Source organism: Hippocampus comes, unplaced genomic scaffold, assembly GCF_001891065.2.
Source record: "Hippocampus comes isolate QL1 unplaced genomic scaffold, H_comes_QL1_v1.1 scaffold149, whole genome shotgun sequence".
Classification (NCBI taxonomy): domain Eukaryota; kingdom Metazoa; phylum Chordata; class Actinopteri; order Syngnathiformes; family Syngnathidae; genus Hippocampus; species Hippocampus comes.
In genome coordinates this window covers 677,598-699,643 of record NW_017805235.1, presented here as the reverse complement: position 1 = coordinate 699,643, position 22,046 = coordinate 677,598, and the positions used below count along the sequence as shown (strand labels likewise).

The window sequence follows — 22,046 nt, the reverse complement described above, 5'->3', positions numbered from 1 at the left end:
CGTTAACAATCGTCACTCCGCAATTAAAGTGACACCTTCCAAAGCCCCCAAACGTCCTCTTCTGGAGCAGTCATCTGTACAGGTAAATGTGCACTCCATTTCTAATCTAATGGCTCATTTATTTCAAAGTAATTCATTTGGCCGGTATCGATTTCTGCCCGGTGATACGTGACCGATGTGGAGAAGCGCTAATCTCTGAGGCAAGGTCGATAGGCGCCGGCAACTGTTGGCTTTTGCACGACATACATTCCTGTCAAGAGTGACTGCGGTTTCCCATTTCTATTTGCCGTCGCTTAGCGTTCATTGGCGACATGGCAGGGGCGGCCGCTGAAGCCCAAGCAGACAAATGCATGAAGACAAATGACAGCAAATTTTAATAGAGCACGATGACCTTGTTTGGCTGCATGATTAATTTTCATCATGGCTGGTTTTGTGTGCATGCGTGTCATGGAGGGAGTGGCTTGTCGCTACCCTGAGATGAAAAGTTTACATTCCAACAAGAGCCAATGTTTTACGTTTCAAGACCACAACGGTAATCTTTTGAGTATTTGTGTCTTCTTTTTGTCCATTCGACATGACTTTTGACACTGGAAAGGGAACGACACTACCTGATACGTTTTGACCTCTCTGCAGGTAACCGATGATCAGTCAGTCCAAGGGTGTGTGTGTGTGTGTGTGTGTGTGTGTGTGTGTGTGTGTGTGTGTGTGTGGTATCGTGGTGTGACATGGTGGAATCAAGTGAGAGGAGAGGCCAAACAATTCACAGTTGAAATCACTAATTTGTGTGCTTAAATGAATGACATTTGCACTTGCGACGCGCCCATTCATGTTTGATCTCTAAAGGGTACAAAGCAGCAATGAGGACGCAATTATTTTTTGCGGCTGGAAAGTCTGTATTTGCAGTTGCCCAATCAAAAGCCAATTTGATACAATCTGCCCAGCGTTCGGCACGGCAGTGTGCCTTTTGAATAGAGCGAAGCGGGTAAAAAGGCACACGTTGCGGATGGCGCCATATGGCAGCAGAAATCCAAAAGACTAATAACCACTTAGCAGCACGATCTACGTTTCTGCTTCATTTGGTTCCGATATTAGAGAGGCTAATTGTATGTCGTCGATAGTGGAAACAACCGCCGTATTTTTGCAGTCCTGCCATCCTTTCGTTCCGTTTGGTCTGCTCCTTTATTGCTCACTCGCCTTTACTTACCTACCAGTTTTACTGTTGATTGATGATTTGCATGACAAATAGTATCGCACGGTTAAAGGGAGTGCATGAACCGATGAAATAAATCTCACAAAGCGACGCCTCGGAGACAAACAGCCGAGTGTCCGAGCAACGTGACGGCCTTTAGTAGACTGGATTAACGATCCCTGTCGAACAGCGCAGGGTCCGCAGGGCAGGGACGAAGAGCACTTATTTCATGCTGCACGCTGAACGTTAATGCGCCGCAGGGTTTAAACGACTTCATTATTTGCGTGCGCCGCCGAGATATTTGCATAGCCAAGTCACGTGCGCGTGGATTCAACCGAGCGTGGAAAACATTTGTATGTTGGCCTTGAGAAACGCCACCTGATCTTCATCTTCCCCTCGCGCTTTCTCCATTGAGCTTTGGATACGGAGGCGCAGGGAGCCAAGTGGCATCAACAATCACACGGGGCACGGATATCTGCCAGGGCTGAACAATCATCATTTGGATCGGCACCCAATTGCGCACCTTCAAAAATACCCACACCTCCTGCATATGCCTGCAATTTGTCATGGCCAGTAAATTTTGGGAGAATTTGAGGAAAATGTAATGAATAAAAAAGTAAAAGAGAAAAACATGATTCTGGATGTTAAGATGGAAACAAATTGCTGGGTTCTTCCTTGATTTGATTTATGTTTTTAGTCTAATCCTGCTCTCAGACAAACAAATCAACGGTGGTGACGACGCACCCTGATTGTGGAGGGAATCAATACAGAAATTTGGCTTCTCTTAATCGATGACTTTTTATCCATGCGCAACCGTGGACGTTGAAACACCCCTGAGACCGTCCAAGTTCGAGTTCAATGAAAATATTCTGGAATAGGACCGAATGCTTCACCAGACAAACATGCAACATGAAAAATGCAATGGTTTAAATATCAACTGCGGACTAATTTCACCAAACAGAAAGGCTCATATTGGTTTCTGCTACTTATCCATCATGAGATACTGCCCAGAAAGACAAAAATTGGCGGTGGCTGGAATTTCACACATCTCAGGGCTTGTCAGGTCTTCCCCCAACACCGACATTCATACAATTTTATAAGTCCCAATCCGGTCGAGTATATTCCTCCGCTAAAATCCTGATCTGAAAATGTCTGAGAATGTTGCTGACCTTGGGGGCAGAAGTGTCCAAGTCTCAAACGGCGCATAGACAGCTACGGAGGCGCCCAGAGGTAAAGTATTCCTGCATTTTAAGAGTCTTCTATACGGCCTCAAATCCTCTTAGTGGCAAGGCTCTCACAGGTAGTCTTCTTTGCAGCCTCCCAATTATGTCCTTGCCTTCTCCTTTCTAGCGAGATTCCAAGACAAATCGCATCCACCTGACAGCTTCGCGTCGACCAAGGTCACAGTCATGTGCATACTGCACAATGTTTTGTGTGTGTGTGTGTGTGCGCGCGCGTGTGAGAAATCGGGAGCGCCTGCGCCGTCAGTCATTTTATTAGGGTCTAATGCTCGTCATTTCATGGGCGGACGGGATTGTGGAAAATACAGTTTTTGCACCATGCAAGTGGGCAGAGAGTGAGTGTGTGAAGATGTGGGGAAGTGGGTGAGAGAGCGAGTGCGTGAACGCATGCACACCGTTCCTTTTTGTGATTGCGTGTCCAACAATGCGTCGTGTGGGGGGGAAAATGCGAGGTGATAGCACGGGAGGGGGCGCTCGAAGTGGGCGGTGGTGATTTGTGACACATTGACAACACCGTTTTGTCATGAGTGAAACTTCAGGAATGTGCTTTGCAGTCGTAGACACCTTTGGAAGACAAACATTGCACCCCTTGGGAAACTTTGACATCCAAAAATGGTTCAAAGGCATGTTGGCTGCTTTGTCTATCTGCAAAAATAAATAGTCTTCTTTGGTTCCAAAATCATTCGGCACTTGGCATCTGACAAATAATAAAAAAAATAAATAAATAAAAGGGGGCGGTGGGGAATGACGGCGGGCTTGGCACAGCAGCAGCCCACGGTCAGCAAGTCCCCTTTGACATCAAATGTTCAAATCCACTTTGGCTCTCACTGAGAGGCAAATGGTCATCTATCTGTGTGCGCATTTGTGCCAGGACACACACACACACACACACACACACACACACACACACACACACACACACACGCACACACACACACACACACACCATGATTAAACCGAAGACTGCCATTTTAATTGCACTTTTAACACTCTTAATCAGAGTGAAATCTACCATAGCCGCACGGATAGTAATTTGGGCTGCTGGAAAAGGATCGTGGCAACCTGCTGCAGGACATGGAAAAAGAGACTCTGAAAAGGGGACGTGGGACAGATGTCTCATCATTTAGTAGCCATCATTAATGCCTCCATTTCTTTCAAACATCTGCCGGTGCTGTCTCTAAAACATTTAAGGACATGGGATTATAGGATTTTTTTTTTTTTTTTTGCTTCTGAAATTGGCAAAGCTTCATAAAAGTGGCTTTTAAAGTTGCATCAGGCCAGAGTCACCAAAACGGTCCCAGCGGGCACCAGATCGCCCCCAAGGAGCACAGGATTAGCTTGCAAGTCTTTTTGCAAAACAGCTTGTGAGAAATGGAAGCCATTGGCATTTCCTAGGAATGTTGCAGAAGTGATGATTTGAAAACCGAAGCACTTGCAGAGATTGATAGAGACAAAATGTTACATACTGATAATCTCTGAGAGGACGGCGTGCGTATTTGACATTTTCTTTGTTTTTCTGTGGGGGGGGGTGATTGTGTTTAACAGAGTTCCAAAATGTACCCAGTTAATGCAACTACATTTTCAGTCTAGCTTTCATCAATAATTGGTCTCGGCCATCATCTCACACCACAGGGGGGAAAAGGGGGGGGGGTATGTGTGAAGGGTTGAAAACGTACATTTCAACTCCAAACGGATGAAATCTGTGTTGCCAAGATTTTCCAGGAAGACCCCGTACGGTGCACTGGTCTTGAAATAGAATGAGATGTCAGCACTGGTCTCCCCCTGGAAGGTGGCAAAGTGAAGGTAGGACGATGGGGTTGTGAACGAAGCGGCGTTCCAGTAGTTATCTGTAAAAAAAAAGAAATAGGTTGAGAACCCTCGGGAAGCCGATACCTCTCCATCAAAGATTTTGTCACTGAAAACTCACACTTCCAACGGAGAGGTTTTCATGTAGCAAGTCAATTTCTGCAGGTTCAGTGCAATTTAATGAACAATTTATGACAAAAAAATAATGCGCAATCAGGCCACGTCTTTCCATTCTGAATGCGGAGACACGGAGGTGAGAGGAGTTTCAATCTGGCTCGGCTTCTGATAACAACTTTTCTAATGACTCATGATTGAAGCTGAAGAAGCGGCTGCTAATGAAGACAAAGTAGCTTCATGCTAAACAGCTGCTGATGAATTATCAGACTGTGGTTGATGAAGTGACGCCACCGTCGCCGCCTCCTTTCGCCTTGTCATGGTTCTGCGCGGCCCTGATTACTGTTGGGGAGGTGGGGGGGAGGGGGCGGCGCGCATAAGGGGAGAAGACATTTTCAAAGTATCAAAATTTAGAACTTGACAGGATCCTTAACACGACTCATTTTACTGCAGAAAAAAAAATCTTTTCGCACTTTTGCTCTCCTAGTTTAATATTTTGTTCTTTTCATTGTGCCCTGCGATTGTCTGGCAGCCGTTTCAGGGAGTCCCCCGCCTACTGCCCCAAGACGGCTGGGATAGGCTCCGGCACACGCCCGCGACCCTCCTGACGATCAAGCGGAATAGAAAATGGCTGGATAGGCTCCGGCACACGCCCGCGACCCTCCTGAGCGGAATAGAAAATGGATGGAAGGATGTTTTTTCATTGTGGCTCTAAAACCCCATTCACACGATTGGAATGTAAATCCACTTTTAATTGACAAGCATTGTCTCGGAATACCAAGTTCATTTCGACCTGACACAAGTTTGTAAAAGCACAACAAGCAGTTTTTGTCCATCTGCGAATGTGCGAGTGCGTGCGTGTGCGCCTCCTGAATCTCTGCGATAAGTGTTCCCGCATGACAAAGCTTAGACCCCTGCTATCCTGATTGCCTTACATCCCGTCACCGGGGGCAAGGGCAGATAGCGGCCACGGATACGCGTGTACAGTATCCACCTGCACAGGCACATACGAATGCTGTTTGGATGATTTGGACACAGCACTGCTTATTGAACTCCAGGACTACAGTATTAGAATTATTTATTGCTGGTTCGGGTTTTCTCGCTGATTGAAAAACACACAGATAAGATCATGACTACATTTGAATCTTCATTCTCACCTTATGGTACAAAAAAACACCAAACCAAACCATGGAGCCCAGCTGAAAAACACAGCACACGCACACTTTCTCATTGGACCAAAGTCCGTTTCTAGAACTAGTGAAACATTCTGCATTGACAATGTCCGAGCACAGTGATATACAAACAGGACGGCAAACAATAGTGTGATGTTGATTTGTATGCGCTGCCTGAAACGTCAAAAGCCTCCAGCAAGAAAGAGGGCGAAAAAGCTGACGGCGACATATAGAAGCAAGACGGACACGAGGACAAAGAAGTAGCGCCTGAGGCCGAGTCGCGCTTCAGGAGGAGGGGCGGCGACAACAAAAGGGGAAGACACGTGCCGGGTGATGGAGAAGGAGCCGCGAGGATCTCAGGTCGCAGGAGCGGGAAATTTGAGTGGGACAGAAAGTGAATTTTGGCGAGTTGCACAGATGAGTCGTGGAAAGTCCAAATAAAATGAGGATTGCGCTTTCCTGCATTCGACAAGACTGCATCGGTCGAAGGAGAGCGGACGCTGTGCGAACTATGTCAGTTTGTCGTCGGCCCCCGTTAAGCGAGAGAGGGGGTCCGCTTTTGGCAGATGTGATGTCGCGGGTCATTTCATCACCGTTTGTTTGCATGTATGTTGGCAGCTCCGCGACGAGGCGACATTAGGAAGAGCGCGGCCAGATTGTTGATGAGGGGCCCATCATGAGTATGACACGGGCAAGGAGCCAGGCCAGGTGCTTTGTCACGTTGCGCATCCCGAACAGAGGCGGGCCGCTTCCGGTCGGTCATACCGAGAGTTTCACAGTCTGCTATTTTATCACGGAACGCCTCGGTGGTTTTTAAATGCATCTCCGCGAGCGCTAAAAGGCTCCTCCGATCCCCACTCGTGCCGAGCAATGAGATAGCACGGCTCCACTCCATTATTTCTTTTGAGTGTGAAAAATGTGCCGTCAACAAAGTATTATCATCGTAATGATCGAGCTGCCTTGCACCAGAGATTAAATCCATGTTTGCTTTTCTTACGCTCAGGTTATTGCTTTCCTGAACACCCGCTTTACTTTGTTACGTCAAACCCCAGTTGTAAATATACCCCTGCATCTCCTCCTGTATTCCATCTATCCATTTTCTAAGTCCTACAATTTCCAAAATAAAATCATGAAATAGGGAAAAACACGAACAGAAGCCGTGAGTCAAAATTTACGACAAAAAAAAAAAAACATCAGTTAAAAGGAACTCATTCAGTTTCATGTTTACAAATGAGGAATTTGAGAGCTGCAATCATTTGGTATAACACTTGAGAGCGGCTTTTTGATACAAGCATGAGATGTAGTCGAGGCGTGGAGACCTCGAGACGATTTAAGCAGGCACATACCATGGGATCATAATGTTGATTTTCTGGAAATGTTGCCGTCGGGCAAGCTGCTACCTTCACCAAATGCCTTGACACCCCAGTTGCCACCCCTACTGTTGGCAATAAATCTATCAGTACGAAATTCCAAATTGTATCCTAGATAGTCCCGATATAGTCTCCATCGTGCGTATCAACGTTTTAATCACCAATTTAAAATTCACCCTTACTCTGACCCCGCCTCCGTTCAACAAGAAATGGTTGCATCCTACTGCGCAGCCAATTAGGGAAAACCGTCAAGTGCATTTTACTTTTACGATCTCGGGCTGACCACAGACGGTTGGGTAGGCTATAATTTGTTTGTGGTTGCTCCAAGTTTAATGCGGTATGTTCAAATGGTCTGTCAAATGTGACAACTTCTGTGAAGTGCACTTTGCAGTATTTTTCGGTCGAATAACGAGGCGCCGCGGCGGGGAGGAACCTGATCTAGCTTACATTGAGGCATGCTTGCGTGGCCATACTAAATGACCTCTGGAAAAATACTACATTGTAACATTTTCCAGGGATCAAAACTAGTTATTAGAGTGAACTCTTAATAAGGAAAAGCTAACATATCGCCAAATTAAAAGTAATACTCCGTTACTAGTATAAACGATATCAAAGGAGTCCCCCGTCTCCTCCTCTGGCCAATCGGTACCTGTTTCGGTGCGAATGTCAGCGACTATGTTTGCATGCAGTCAATAACCCTTTTAAACCGAATATTGACAGTATTCAGACAGTAACCCCAAGATACATATATCCATCCATCCATTTTCTCATCCGCTTCTCCTCACGAAGGTCGCCGGGCGCGTCGGAGCCCGTCCCAGCCATCTTGGGGCAGTAGTCGGGGTGCATCCCGAACGACTTGCCAGCCCATCGCAGGGCACACAGAGACAATCAGAGCCTCTTTTCCTTGATCGACTGTGAAACGTTTGTCAAGAATGACTGACGTGATGGGCAATGAATCAGCAGGCCTTAAACGCCGCAGGTCGGAACACAACGCAGCGCAGGAGAAGTGAGGGCACAAATGGTCAATAGGGCAGGAGCTGCCAAACCTGCGGATGTCTTCCGCTTGACCAAAAGCCAGAGAGTGCATTGATGAGATTAATTTTGGGAGAGAAACGGCAAGGAAATGTGTCACACACACACACACACACACACACACACACACACACACACACACACACACACACACACACACAAAACAAAATCAGGCTTTAAAGTACAGAGAAATACACGAACGTGAAGACCCCACATGCATCCATATGACTAAATCTGCTCATCTTCAGATGCTTTCTCACCCACTAGCACAAATGAGCTCAAACAGTTTCCAGGATCATGTGCAAATATGAGAACCATCCACGCTCAAATGCGACTTTTGTCTCCTCGTGGACCAAACTGCTCTGCGTGACCCGCTTGCACTTGTTCCCTCCTCTGGTATTTTAATTAAGAGCCGGTCAGACCAGCAGCAGTCAAGTCTAAAAGAGGCTTCACACTTTCCAAAGGTTTCTAACAACGCCTCAGTGGACAGGACACCGCTAAGTCGTTGTCATAATGGGCTATTTCTATTACCATTAGTACAAATTGTTCTTTTCTTGGGGGTAATTACTATAATAACGGCCCAAGTACTTTCTTTCCCGACATGCCTTTCATATTACAACTTTATAGTCACATGGACTACAGACACCAGAGTGGCAATAGGTTTTTTTTTGGTTCAAGGTCCACAAAAGACAGTGGTACATGAACGCATTTTCAAGCTTGCACATGGACACAGCCTTTTTCTCATTGATTGTAGTGTAATTTCTATCTCCTTTTAAGTAAAGTACACAAATGCAGTAAGCGTGCTTACAGTGTAATCACCATGAATGAGAAATACTCGATATCTTCTATCTATGCCAGCGACATATAGCGACGCTCTGACAGGCAGAACAATACCGATGGAGGACAGAAGGTAGAATAAAGCTACGTAGTCACTTGCTGCTACTCACACAACAGAATAAGTCACGGCTTCCTTTGAGTATAATACCTTTGCGTTCAATTAAACATGGCCACATCTCACACTAAACAGAAGGGTGAGGAAATGGCGATGACATTAGTTCAGTATTCATACTTTGTAGAGTATTTTTGTGGGGTGGCTCTCAGTGAGGCGGCGCGGCGGTCGACTGGTTAGCACGCCGGCCTCTTGGGTGGAGTTGCATGTTCTCCCCAAAACTGCCATTTGCTAAACGTTTTGCAACAGGAGCGCTTTTAATAAGTGCGCAAACAGGACGGGAGGTGTGCTTTTGATTTAACCTTTGCCGAACCCTTCACAAAAAGGTTACGCAGCCGCGCGTCTGCAACAAGCTGAGCATTTCCAAAATGACAGCCTCCTCCGCAGCTTCGGTCATTAATGCACATATTTGCTGTTAATTAGGCCACTGCTACTGCGCTTACTCGACCTTACGTTTTAAAATATCTTTCGTAGCTGCAATGAATCCACTCCGCGCTCTCTGTGTTTCGTCTTCCCGAACAGGCCCCCCGCCCATACTGAAGCGTCTTTTAAGATCGCCTGATCATTATAAAGCAGCGCGCTCAGGCTTTGAGCCACAGTGGCGACCTTTTAACTGACTTTGAAAGAACCTCCTCGGCGCTCAGCATGCAGCCGGGACTTCGCTTTCTCGGAACTTCCATACCGACCACATTCAGCCTTCATTTGATTTGGATTTGCAGAGCGGGCTTTTGTTTGGGTTTCACGCAATAACCTTCACCAAGCGCAATCCGTGTGACATGAGGTGACGTTTCGATTGTCACTGGGTGTTTATTCGGTACGGTGAAATTCAGTTGTGGTGAAAAAGAAAGAAAGAAATAACTCACTAAGCTTGCCACGGGTGGCGATTGTCTTTTCCCGCACGTCATTACCGGCTACGATACTCGATAGTTATAGCAATGAGAACACTCACCATCTCCCTGGCAGCGCAAGGGCCCAACGGTGAGCTTGGCCTCGGAGCCAGCTCGGTTGGTGTCGCCCACCGCAACCTGGCTGACTGGCAGGTGTTCCTTATATGCCAAAAGACCAGAATCTTCTCTCCTGGAGGACAAAGTCAAAGAGCTGAATAAAACTCCAAACTCTGAATTCGATGGCGCGCAGTTCCGAAGGTGAAGTGAACGTAAAAAAAAAAAAACAATGAATTCATCGTGATAATGAATTTAGACCGCTCACCACAATAGACAGACAACAGATGAGCAAAAAAAGCTGAGAGTCATACAGTCAGCGATGGCATAATATGCAGTCATGGAGTGTGTGTGATCATGAAACAAAATGTGTGCTTAATAGGTCCCGTGACCTTCACTATTTGAATTCCAGAATAAATGAGCTGCTTTAAAACTTCTGAGGCGGGGGAAAAAAAAAAAAAAGTTTTGTTCAGGATTCCTGTGGGTGACCTTTGAGGATTAAATCAAAGGTCAAAACCTGCCGAAACAATTTAGAGGTTCTCGGACCCGAACCGAGTTTGTTGATTTGTAATTTAGGAATGTTGTTAGAAAAGGCCAACTCGACAAATCTCGTTTCCAAGATTTCCAAATAATCCCTCGGAGCCACTGGGGCTCAGATGGTAAACGGGTGTCCTTGAGTGAGACGTCCTGAAACCGCGTTGCCCCCTTTTGCCAAGGCTGGCGCCTTGATGGGTGAATGGCAGCGGGAAACTTTACAAAGAGTGCCAACAATGTTTCCGCATGACCCACACGGTTATATTTGACCTGAGAGTCCAACTTTACCATTGGGAGTGGTCGGCATCGCAATTGCAGTCATACTTGGGGTCAGTGCAGTTTCGGTCGATGCCGCAGGCACATTTCTGGATGCCGGGACCCGAGCCCCCCCAGTAGAAGTGCTTTTCACTGCCGCGGCCCACCCACCATGTGTAGGGAGTCCCATCTGGGGAAGGAAGAACACAAAGTCATCACAGGGTGTACCTGACGGCGGTGTCGTCTCCCTACCCTGCAATCGCAGAAAACTCAAAACGAGAGCTAAGTTGCTGAAGTGCAGAAACTCACTCTGATGACCAACGGATTCATTGTTGATTCGTTCAATATTTCCGGGTGCTTGCGTTCATGTGAGTTCAGGTTGGCGATAACCACCGCATGGTGACTGTCATGTATTAGTCGAATATATTATACCCAGCCGGATGGCTCACCGAGTCACAGATCATGTCCATGAATTGGACTGACAGAGGACTCAGGCTAAGCGCAGTGTGTGTGTGTGTGTGTGTGTGTGTGTGTGTGTGTGTGTGTGTGTGTGTGTGTGTGTGTGTGTGTGTGTGTGTGTGTGTGTGTGTGTGTGAATGCTCTGCACCCTAATCCTCAGACATTCATAAAGGCCTTCAATAAGATGTGATGATCAACGTCATCGAAGCACGGTTGTTGTTTCGCCGCCGAGAAGTGCTTTTTATAACCACTCAAAACATCCGAGGAAACATGCATGTGATAAAATGAGCAAAACATCTCCCCGGAAACACAAACGCTTTCAGTGCGGCGGATCCGCAAAGTAGTGGATCAATTCATCTTTGCCAGAGCGTCTCTGTTCCTGCTCTTTGGTCATTTGTGTTTGTTTGTTGAGAGCTGACTGCGGAGCTTTGTCGATCTGCTCAGCACCGGCCGCTCTTTGTTAGCCTCATTTTATTGTCATATTGTTTTTTTGTTTTTTTTTTGGGGGGGGGGGTTGTGGGAGCCACATTAAGATCGCCCTGGGACTTCACCAGAGTCTTCCATGTGAATGTGTGTGGGAGGAAATAGAAAAGGAGATTTTGTACGTCCTTTGTCTTTGTGCTTATCTCAGCAAGTCAGCGTGTTTCGTTTGCGCGTCCGTCCTCCTCCTGTCACGGCCCACCTATTCATCACTCCGCTCAAAGAACCCCTCGACCCTGATGCCGTTTCCCCGATCTCGATCACTCCCGCATATTTAGCCCTCTCTTGACTCCAGGCTTCCTACCTTTTTCTGGCTCTTTCATATCTTTTGGTCTCAGGGGCTCTTTTTCCACCTTTATCCGTCTTGCCATTATCTCGCCGCTGGCGCTTAGGTGCGCATTTGCTCTGCCTTCATGTCTCATATCTGCCTCTTTGGTCGAGTTCCGTACGGCGTCTGCCTCGCCATGCCACGTCTCTCGCCTGGCATCTAATCTCGTCGTGTGTTTATTCGTCTGAGTTCGGATGCTCTTTCATCCAATTTGGCAAACCCCCCGCTGCTCTGACCGAGATCTGAGGCTACGTTTTGAAATACGGGCCGCCCTCCCCCGTCGATCCCGTACGGGTTGATCTGCAACGGGCTACCGTGCATTTCAAACGACTGGAGAGTTTTGTCCACTCGGCATGCTGCTGAGCAAACACATTTAAATGGCGGCCCGTTTGTTTGGAGCTTAAACCGTAATGTAGCACAAATTCCACTAGACTGTTGCATAAATTGAAATTGAAAGTAGCTGACTAAAACAAAAACATCCGAATGTCCCGCCATTGGTCGGAGAGCCTGCTTTGGTGCTAACGAGCACCAAACTTTTGAACAACGCATGCGGGTTTTTTGTTGTTGTTGTTTTTTGTGCGTCGGTAGCGAAAAGCCATGTTCAAAAGTTTTGAGTGGCATTTGGCATAGAAAAAAAAGGACACCTGGGATGTGGCCTTGTGGGTCCCGCTGCTAGAAAACCAGACAGCTATCTGCTTGCGTAACCTTGGGGAAGAGAGATGGACGGGTCCTGTCGGTTTTCCCTTCTTTAGTTGCTGAACAGGAATATTGTGATGACTCCGATGTTTTTTTCCTTTGACGAGACTGCTGTTGATGAGATTTTCCAATGATGCAATTCCCTGAGTCTTTTATCTTAAAAAAATGCATTCTGGGAGCATTAAATTGTGGCACTGGAGAGCAAAGTGGACAGTTTAGCGCCTGTTTGCCTGCAGCACAGAGTCCGAGGCGGGATGTCCGCGTTGTCAACACAGCAGACAGGCCGATGGCAGAATAATGAGTTTTTACCAACAGTTTCAACCTGAGAGCACCCATAGCGCGGACAATTTACAGGATCAGGCTCCTTCTGTCTCCCGCTGTTAGTCACAACTTTACGCTCTGATAAATTCACTCTGCATACCGGGAAGCCCATCAACACAACACGCCCGCGCGCGCACACAAAAACACGCGCACCATATCGCAGGTCATCACTGTGTGTCGTCGGCCACTGAATGAAAAAACACGTCGGACCGGAGAGAGGGGGATGGAGAGGGAGGAAAAATTCATATCAATAGCCGTGCCTCTAATTGCCATGTCTGCTTGATAAAAGACACAATACCGCACCCCCTTCAACCCACACACATATACGCGGTTAGTGTACACACAAGGGTACAAACCTCGGGCAGTCATTGCAATTGAAAAGCGTCTGCCAGACATAAACAACCATAATCATCATTACCAGGGAGTCATCGCCGTGCCTTTATTGGGGTGTCGTCCCCGCCCCCGGTCAAGGCCAATGGACAGATAGATCATGAAGAAAATGACTTCTGCCAAAGCACGCTCATTTGTCCGGATCATTCATTTAATTTCCCAACACATCCATCGGAATCGTCATACAAGAGGACATAACGGCAGCGCTTATGAATATAAAGGAGGGTGATCGAGGGAGATGAAAAAAAAAAAAAAAACGAAAAATGAAAGACATGAAAGTCAGGGCCTGAGAATACATAACGAAGGACACCTAAGATAAGGACTCGGCGAGTGAGATAAGAGTGGTGACAGACAGATGGCGATGGAGGAGGCAGAACTTCTCCACAGCTGCAGGAAACGCAACACCTCAATGCACGCGGGAGGGATTTCACAGCTCTGGTATGAAGATGGCAAACTCATTGTAGTCTTCAATTCATGATATTCCAAATGGAAAGGCCATGCTATAAGGTACGCCTGGCGCAGCCATTAAAAAAGGAAAAAAAAAAGTTTCAAGCCTATCAGACAGGGAAATAGCGAGTACATCTGTCATAAATCGTGTTCCTTGAAGTATAGCCATGCAATGTTTTTCTATCAGATGTTTGCAGCCTCACAAATCTCCCCGGGTGAGCGACGACTACTGCGACTTTGAAATATATTCATCAAGGACGTCACACTAAGCTGTGATGTTTGCTGCCTTTTTAAACGCAAACTTGAAAGGACTATATGACCGCAAAAAACATCAAGTAGCATAAAATGAAAAGCTTCACAGCTGCTGTTTTGGACACACGTTGTCGATAAATATCTTCAAATGACTTTAAAAAGCCTTTTGTGTTGGTTATAAGACGAGTTACTGAATTTCAAAAGGATACACTCGATGGACATTTTGGCCATGACTTCTTTTCCGTGGCATCAATCAGAGGTAAGAGCCTTTTTCACCTTACCAAGTGACTATCAACAACACAGCAAAGGTCTTTCCACAGGAGGGAATTTTTGCTCACGGTACGTTGTTTCGCGCTTAAGGAAGCGTGTCCCAATATCCATCATACTACTACCATAGTTAACAGCAAGGATGGGAGAGCGCCGATACCAGGTACCGATACCTGCAACGGGGGCTGATACTCGGCCCATACTGATACCGGCTGCCCTCTTGTGGCCGTTTTCAGTAAGTAAATCCATTTTTTTCAAAGATTGATGGTAATGGTCAAAAAAGTAAAACAGTGCATTAAATATACAATCAAACAAATGTGACAGTTAAATATATGCAGTAACACACTTGTCAAACTCAAGGCCCAGGGTTCCAGATCTGGCCTGCGACATCATTTCGCCATGATGCTTGCTAAAATCGATACCAAAATAAGAGCGATATTGGAAGCTTTTACCAAACCCGTCATTCCAGTAACTTCAACAACTGATCTGTTTGCAATTTCAATGCTGCTGTTCTTATGAGCCACAGTACTCAATAGCACGCACGCAAGCAAATTAAAATGACTTCCTTCAAGGGAAAAACAAAACAAGAAAATAAAACATCTCATTAAATATACAATCAAACAAATGTGACAGTTAAATATATGCAGTAACACACTTGTCAAACTCAAGGCCCAGGGTTCCAGATCTGGCCTGCGACATCATTTCGCCATGATGCTTGCTAAAATCGATACCAAAATAAGAGCGATATTGGAAGCTTTTACCAAACCCGTCATTCCAGTAACTTCAACAACTGATCTGTTTGCAATTTCAATGCTGCTGTTCTTATGAGCCACAGTACTCAATAGCACGCACGCAAGCAAATTAAAATGACTTCCTTCAAGGGAAAAACAAAACAAGAAAATAAAACATCTCTTTGTTGTGTCTGTCAAGTGTAAAAAAAAAAAAAATCACATGTAAGATTTTTTTTTTTTGCTTTGTATTTGGCATGAAGAAACGCGCATCCGGCTGACAACGGGCTGCTCCGCGTGCCATCACAGCACTTTGTTGTCAGACGCATGATGGATTTCGGGCTTTCATTCTTGAGCATGTTGTGTTTTCTTTTGTTCCGAAGATCTGTGTTGGCTGCCTCTTTATTTTTGTGGTTGCAGTTTAGAAATGGCGGCATCTGAGAACTGTTTCTTATCCATGCATCCATCCATTTTTGAGGGGATTTTGTGGGGAACTGCAGCCTTTAACTCTGGGCCAGGCGCCATTGAGTCCCCTGGCACGTTGCGACCACCATTTATTCACCTTCACTCCTCGGGACAATGTTGTTCCTTCACTCCACTTTCATTAACCTCTTTTTGGAATGTGAAATGAAACATTTTCGCTACATTTTTAAGGCAATAATAGCCTGTGGTACAATTCTGCAAACTTAAAATAATGCTACCAGATTATTATTACCACCATGAGGGTAGAATTTTTGTATTTTATTTTTGCTACAGCTCCTGTATTAGTTTTTTTTTATTTATTTTTTTTACAATATCATCTTCGAATATCTTGTAACGGGGTGAGTTTTAAACCTCTTTCATTTCTTAGCTGTTGTGCGATATGTCACTCTGGCTAAGACTGTACCGTCTAGCTGGTTTGTTCATATACATAACATTTGACCATAGTTTGAATAAACAGACATGAATACTGAGGTGTCTGAACTTTTTCGTACGAGGGCCGCATACAGAAAAACGGAAGGATGAAAGGGCCACTTTAAAACTCGTCAACTTTTTGAAACGCGGTAAAGTGGGTCAAAAGCGCAATTTGTGATTGTTTGTATTGTCTGCTTCATTTCATCAGCTTTCTGTTGAACGATTCAAAAGATTACAAGCTGGTAATGAGCGATGTTAAAAAAAAAAAAAATTAAAAAATAAAGGAAAAAGTTTGGGTGGCTTTTGGACACGGAGACATTTGCACAGTCCATACTGTGTCTTTCACAGGAGAACAAAAAAAAAAAAAAACCTTTGGCGCTCTACTCCCATCGAATCCGCTACATTCACCTCCTCTGCGTCGTTCTTTGTTGGCACTCAAGCCACTGGTGAAGCTGCTGACCTCATGGGAGGAGAGGGTGGGGAAGGCGGGGGGGCAACAAGCAAGTGGCTCTCCCGCTGAGCAGCCCAACACCCAGTAACCTTTCTTCTCATCATCATTATACCTCCCCGACATGCTCAACTCTCGTTTTGTCTGTGTCTGCTCTTTTGACTGCTCCCTCTCTATTCCCCTTTGGTAGTCCTCTCGCTCTGTTCTCCCTCATTGCTGCTGTCTCCATCTTGGCTTGAGTTATTGATTTTTGTAAAGGTTGACTGGGGCTTTTTCTTTTTTACTCCCTTCTCTTTTGCCTCTCCTGCTTCGCTGTGTTTCACTGCCATCTTCTTTGCGGGGTTTCTACTTACTTTTGAAATCACTCCCTCTACACTTCTGCCCATTTTTCGGCCATCTTTTTTACTCCCGGCACCAAAAACCGCGACTCGGCTGTTCTGTACATCTTTATCCGTTGCTTGTTTACCGCTTTGACAAGGCTGGAACACAATGCGCAAAATGTGTGCTCGTAACGCTTTATCGGGAAGGCAAGCATATCGGGTGACTTAAGTGGTTGTTCAAAGTGGAGTCGGAACACTTCATTGTGAGGCAGCATCATAAAGTCAGAGATCATTTCTGTTTTAATTTATCCCCCCAAAATGTTGTTTTTTTCTTTATATAAATACAGAGAAGCGGTTATTATTTTGAACCCTATTTTGAACTCTCTCTCTGTTGCTATCGCTACAGCACTAAATATGCTTCAGAGAGAATAAATCAATCCCAAAATTATGAAGGGACATTCGATTTGAATCTTTAATCTCATCCAAATCTTTTAAGTGCCACCAGCCATTTTCATGTGAAGATATCTTTTCAACGAACAATATAAAAAAACCAAATGATTCAAAATCTCACTCCCCAAAATGTGGACAACCGGTAACAGTTAGCGGCTCTGTGCATAATGCTCGAATGATTTATAATAAGATCTTTTATGAATACCAACGAGGCTACTGTATTGCGATGTTGCTCATTGTGGCGGGACTTGGAGCGCTCGGTGTCGTTTTAGGCGCTACTTGGTGAAATACGCTTCGGCGTGACTGACCTCATCAGTTAAGAGGAACACAAAGTCTTCGTGACCAAAATATGACTGTCACTTTTGAACATTTGGCATATTAATGGTCAACTAATGCAGTGAAATGCCAAATGAGGTAAATTGCGAATACCTCCTGCAGACAGCTGAAGAAAAACAAAACCAAATTATACTTCCAAATTCCATATTTCTAATTTGTTTTCACTGTCTTTGTTTCAAATGCCACCTTTACTGAAATAAGGACGCAAATTTGATCTGAATGTATGGGAGCAGCACTAACTCAGTGTCACATGCTTTGCCTTGACTGTAAATATCCCAAGTCGCGCCTTGACATTCAGCGCAAAGAGACAGAATGGCCACGTACGTTGTGATCGGACAACGTCAGAGCCTGAATACTCATGAGAGCAGCCGAGTGCAGTGCAAGCTTGGTTTTAAATCAAACACGGGGCTCGCTTATTACGGCGTACGCCTCATCCATTTGCGCCAGCACGCAGCGTTATTGCAGTGGCGCCGAAGAGGGCCGCGCTCACATTAGCAACAGCAAATAAATGGCAGTGTGAAGCTAAGCAGTAAGTGATTAGCTGATGTCCAAAACGCGAGAGACGCCACATGGACATTTGGTCTTATGATTCATGGATTGTATTAAACAGCGGGCTACCATCTTTCCTTTTTTTTTTTTTTTTTTTTTGGTTGAGCGTCTACTTGTTTACAGTACAGCTTCTAAGTAGATCCAATTTGACATGGCTGGTTTGGTTTACGCATTCGGAACAATTTTTTTATAATCTTCATTAAAAAAAAAAAAAAAAGAGTTAGAGACAAATAAACAGCCACCACGCCAACAGCCGCTGTGACAGTTCCCTCGATGCAATTTAATAATCTTTCGGATCGAAGGGGTTTTAAGACAACTTTTATGTTTTAAAGACAACACAACGCCAAAATATTGAGTTTGAGCGAAGTCCGTGAATGGCGGATTAAAAGTGAATCGTCTGAGCTCTTTCTCCTTCCCTAATAGCTGGTTTGCCGCAGTCGAAAGAACGCGGTGACCAAATTAGTGATGGCAATGCGTTCGGCAGGCGAGCTTGCACCTGCCTCGTGCTAGCTCATTACACCTGGTCAGAGGACGTTTCATCATTGTTTCATTATTTTTTTGCCGTCATGAAAAGACGTAACTTTCTGTTTAGTTGCTGGTTTGGCTGAAGGCATAACAATTTTTCTTTCTTTTTTTTGGGGGGGGGGGCTGACAGCTTGAACGTCTCATCTGTGAGATCTGAAGCGCACCTCATTGGATGTGCCAATCGAGGGTTCAGCTGGAGTTTAGGCGAGGACCCAAACAGGATGCGAGGGAGTCAGTTAGGAGCCAGAATTCCATCGGCGGCTGTGTTATGCACCACGTGTCAGAACAACATGAGAGTGATACTTAGAGGCCCCATCAGAAATGTACAATCATAAACAAAATAACATTTATTTCCAAACACAATCAAAATCCGGGAGGGTGTTCTTTCAAAAATGTGGAGGCTCTCTTTGCATACAAGGCCTTTGTGAATCAGCGCAGATGCCGACGGAAGGAATTGTTTTCCCATTATCGGGATTTGCCCGCATGTGTTATTATACAACAACATGGACACAAAAAAGCGATCCATCTACTGTATTTCCTCTTCATTCGAGAACCGGTTTGTGTATTACGGCAGAGATAATTGCATTCTTGACAATTGCATCGAAATATGACATCGTCCATTGACTAAAACTGGACTGCTGCCATTTGTGACGAAGGTGGATTCAGTTCTAAAACAAAGTCCAATTTCTGAGTCCACCATGCTAATTGGTTTTTCTAAGACGGCGCACTATTGTAGTGTATTAACATTTGCGGGCGTGGAAATAGCCTGAGAAAATCAGCCTGACAGATTGAGCGAAGCTATTACTCGGTCTTATTCATGTTAAATCAGCGGAGGGTGCCAGGTACACAGCGCTCCACCACTTAATGAGGGTGGCTGTGATTGAGTCTGCCCGCATTGGAAGATCTTGGCGAGCAAATGCTGAATACACTTCAATCAATTCCCGACACAGCCCTTCATCAATTATTTGACGGCACCGTCGGAAAGCTACGCGGGCTCACCGAGAGCAGGAGCAGAGGAGGCGTCGTCGGTCATTCAATGTTAAAAAAAAAAGAAAAAAAAAGACAACATCGCATGCATGTCAATCGGGAGTTGAAATCATGAAATTGCCAGTGGTTGAGCGCACGTAGCACTTTGACACCGCTTTTCAATCCGACAGTTTAGTCAACAGAGGCTAAGATGCGGGGGGGGGTGGGGGGGGGGGGGGGGGGGGGGGGGGGGGGAATCGCTCGCAGAGAGAGCTGGAATACTATATGGTGGTGACTCACAAGGGAGATGCATTCACCAAGGGACGTACGTGTACCTTTAAGGCGTGGACGGAGTTTTCTGTTTGACTGTTCAAAGGGATGACTTACATGAAAAGGTTAGATGGAGAGTCACTTTCGTCGTGGAAAGTAAAGAGACGTGACTTGCCTTCATCTCGTCTCATCGTTTTAAAACGGCCATGGGACGGGAGGACCGCGTTCCCCGAATATTTCGCCTTGTGAGGTCGCATTGTGCTTTCCAAACTCAACAGGTTGGAAAGAGTGAATGCCAGAAAAGAACCCAGTTCCTGCCAAATCCAACATTTCAACAGAGCTCAGTGTAAAAAGCAAAACAATTGGTCTTTCGGGGAATCCCTGGAAGCTAAATGACTACTTTCAAGTAACTCTTAACATAGGAGGAGTACACACATGCTCATTCAAAAGAATATGGGTTATGTTCGACACTCTCCCTATTTGTTTATCGTCTAGTCTTCCTCTTATTTGTTAAAATGATGCTGACGGAGCTACAGGTCATAAGTCGGATACAACTTTGACCAGGCGTCGCGTAGCAAATGTCGAAATATCTTGAGGAGAAAGCTCGGCCCCTTTTGTGTCTTTTGTTCGAGCTACAGGTTTGGAAGAATGGAAGAGGAGTTCAGAAAACTTTCTGCTACCTTACACAGTTCAGACCATGGTCCGGCATGCGGGTTTTCATTTCAAAAAACCTTTTTTTCAAGGTGATTTTCATGTTATAAATGACACCGATTTTTAGAGATTTTTTTTTTTTTTTTTTGTAAGGAGCACTTGAATATCTTTGACTGCATCAATAGAATTGATGAGGCCTGGAGGTGAGGTCTCTCGTAGAAGGTTGCAGTGTGCTGGAAGAAACTTTTTTTTTTTTTCCAATTTACAGTATGTGCCAGAGAGAAATCAAGGTCTCCGATAATGAGGAAGTTGCAGTCGCAACCGAGATAGTGTCCATGGACAGAATTGCAGGCTTGGAGGAGCCGGTGGAGGATCACAACAAGCAAGTTATCACAAAGCAATTTGTTGAGCTGCAGAGTCTACGGGTGTGGGCTAATCACAAAGAACATTCATTTTAATTTCATTTCATTTTAACTCTTGAACAGGCGAGCGCGATTCAGGAAAGGATGATAAGAAGAAATGCGCAGTCAACGGAGTGAAGTGCTGGCATTCATAAAACTCTTGCCAACAGAGAAATCAATCTTTTGAATGACAAAGTGATGTCCCACTTTAGGGACATTTCTTTTGTCAAGAAAGTTTTTTCCGGATCGGTTTCTTGTGCCAAAATCCTTAAGTGTTTTCGAAAACAGACAGATGAAGCAAAAAACCAACAAAAATAAAAATAAATAATAATAATTAACAATAAATAGAATCGTTTCCTATGGAATGATTGTGCCGTGCTGAAGTCAAGTCAGCTTTCTGGTCAAATATGCTCGATGAACAACATACAGCACCAGATGAAATTTCTTTCCTCTCAACCGCAGTGCAAACATGCTGTGCGTTGAAAACACACACTGCTAAAAATAAGGGCAGCGAAACTGAACTGCATAAAAAAAAGACATAACTCTATCAATATAAACATATTAAACAAATACTTACGATCACTTTCATTTGAATCATCAACATCAATCTATTGGAATTACCGCGCACACGATTCGACTTCCTCAGGCTGTGTCCTGCTCCCTGATATTATGACTGCCCGTTTGGCTCTGGCAAATTCAATTAATTCTTGCTTTGAAAATTGTAGGCTTTGTTCCCTTTTTGAAAAAATAAAGATCGGCATTCACATTTCAATAATTGATGCGCGAAACTCTCAGTTTTGCGCTTTCTTAAATTGCGGGCGCCATGTTTTTTCCTACGAGAGCAGACGTGCTAACCGCTTGCATGTTTATGTGTTTTCTATTTTCTTTTGAAATGTAATTTGGGGTGCAGTTTAACTTCTTTTGTCCCGAGGCTGATGAATTTTGTCCAGAGTAAACAAAAACTTGACTAATATAAGTTTTGCTCACCTCTGAGGGCTCAGTGACATGTTCTCTATTGTTGATTTATAGGCAATCAAAGCAGCTAATTGTTTTTAATGAAGTCAATTTGTGTCTTCCGTTATCCCCGAGCTTGACTGAGGCTGTCTCCGCCGCCAGAAGTCTTTAACTCTTGTCACTGTCGACTAAGGCGTCACTGTATTCATCAGCTTGCACTCATCAATGCGTCTTTGGCGTCGCGCATGTATGCGTCGATGAACAGATGTCAAGGGATGGCAAAGCGACATGGAGGCGCATCTTCGGAACCC

General features: G+C 45.0%; 1 protein-coding gene across 2 annotated transcripts in view; it reads right to left on the bottom strand.

Annotated features, from left to right (window-relative positions):
- cntnap2a (contactin associated protein 2a) overlaps positions 1-22,046 on the bottom strand; it is a 146,654-nt gene that overhangs the window by 18,649 nt on the left and 105,959 nt on the right. For both annotated transcript variants that reach the window (XM_019869397.1, XM_019869396.1), the window contains 3 exons: positions 10,637-10,793; positions 9,823-9,950; positions 4,107-4,277 (listed from right to left, as the gene is read on the bottom strand). In XM_019869397.1, coding sequence (XP_019724956.1) covers positions 4,107-4,277; positions 9,823-9,950; positions 10,637-10,793 — 456 coding nt within the window. The remainder of the gene's footprint in view (positions 1-4,106; positions 4,278-9,822; positions 9,951-10,636; positions 10,794-22,046) is intronic.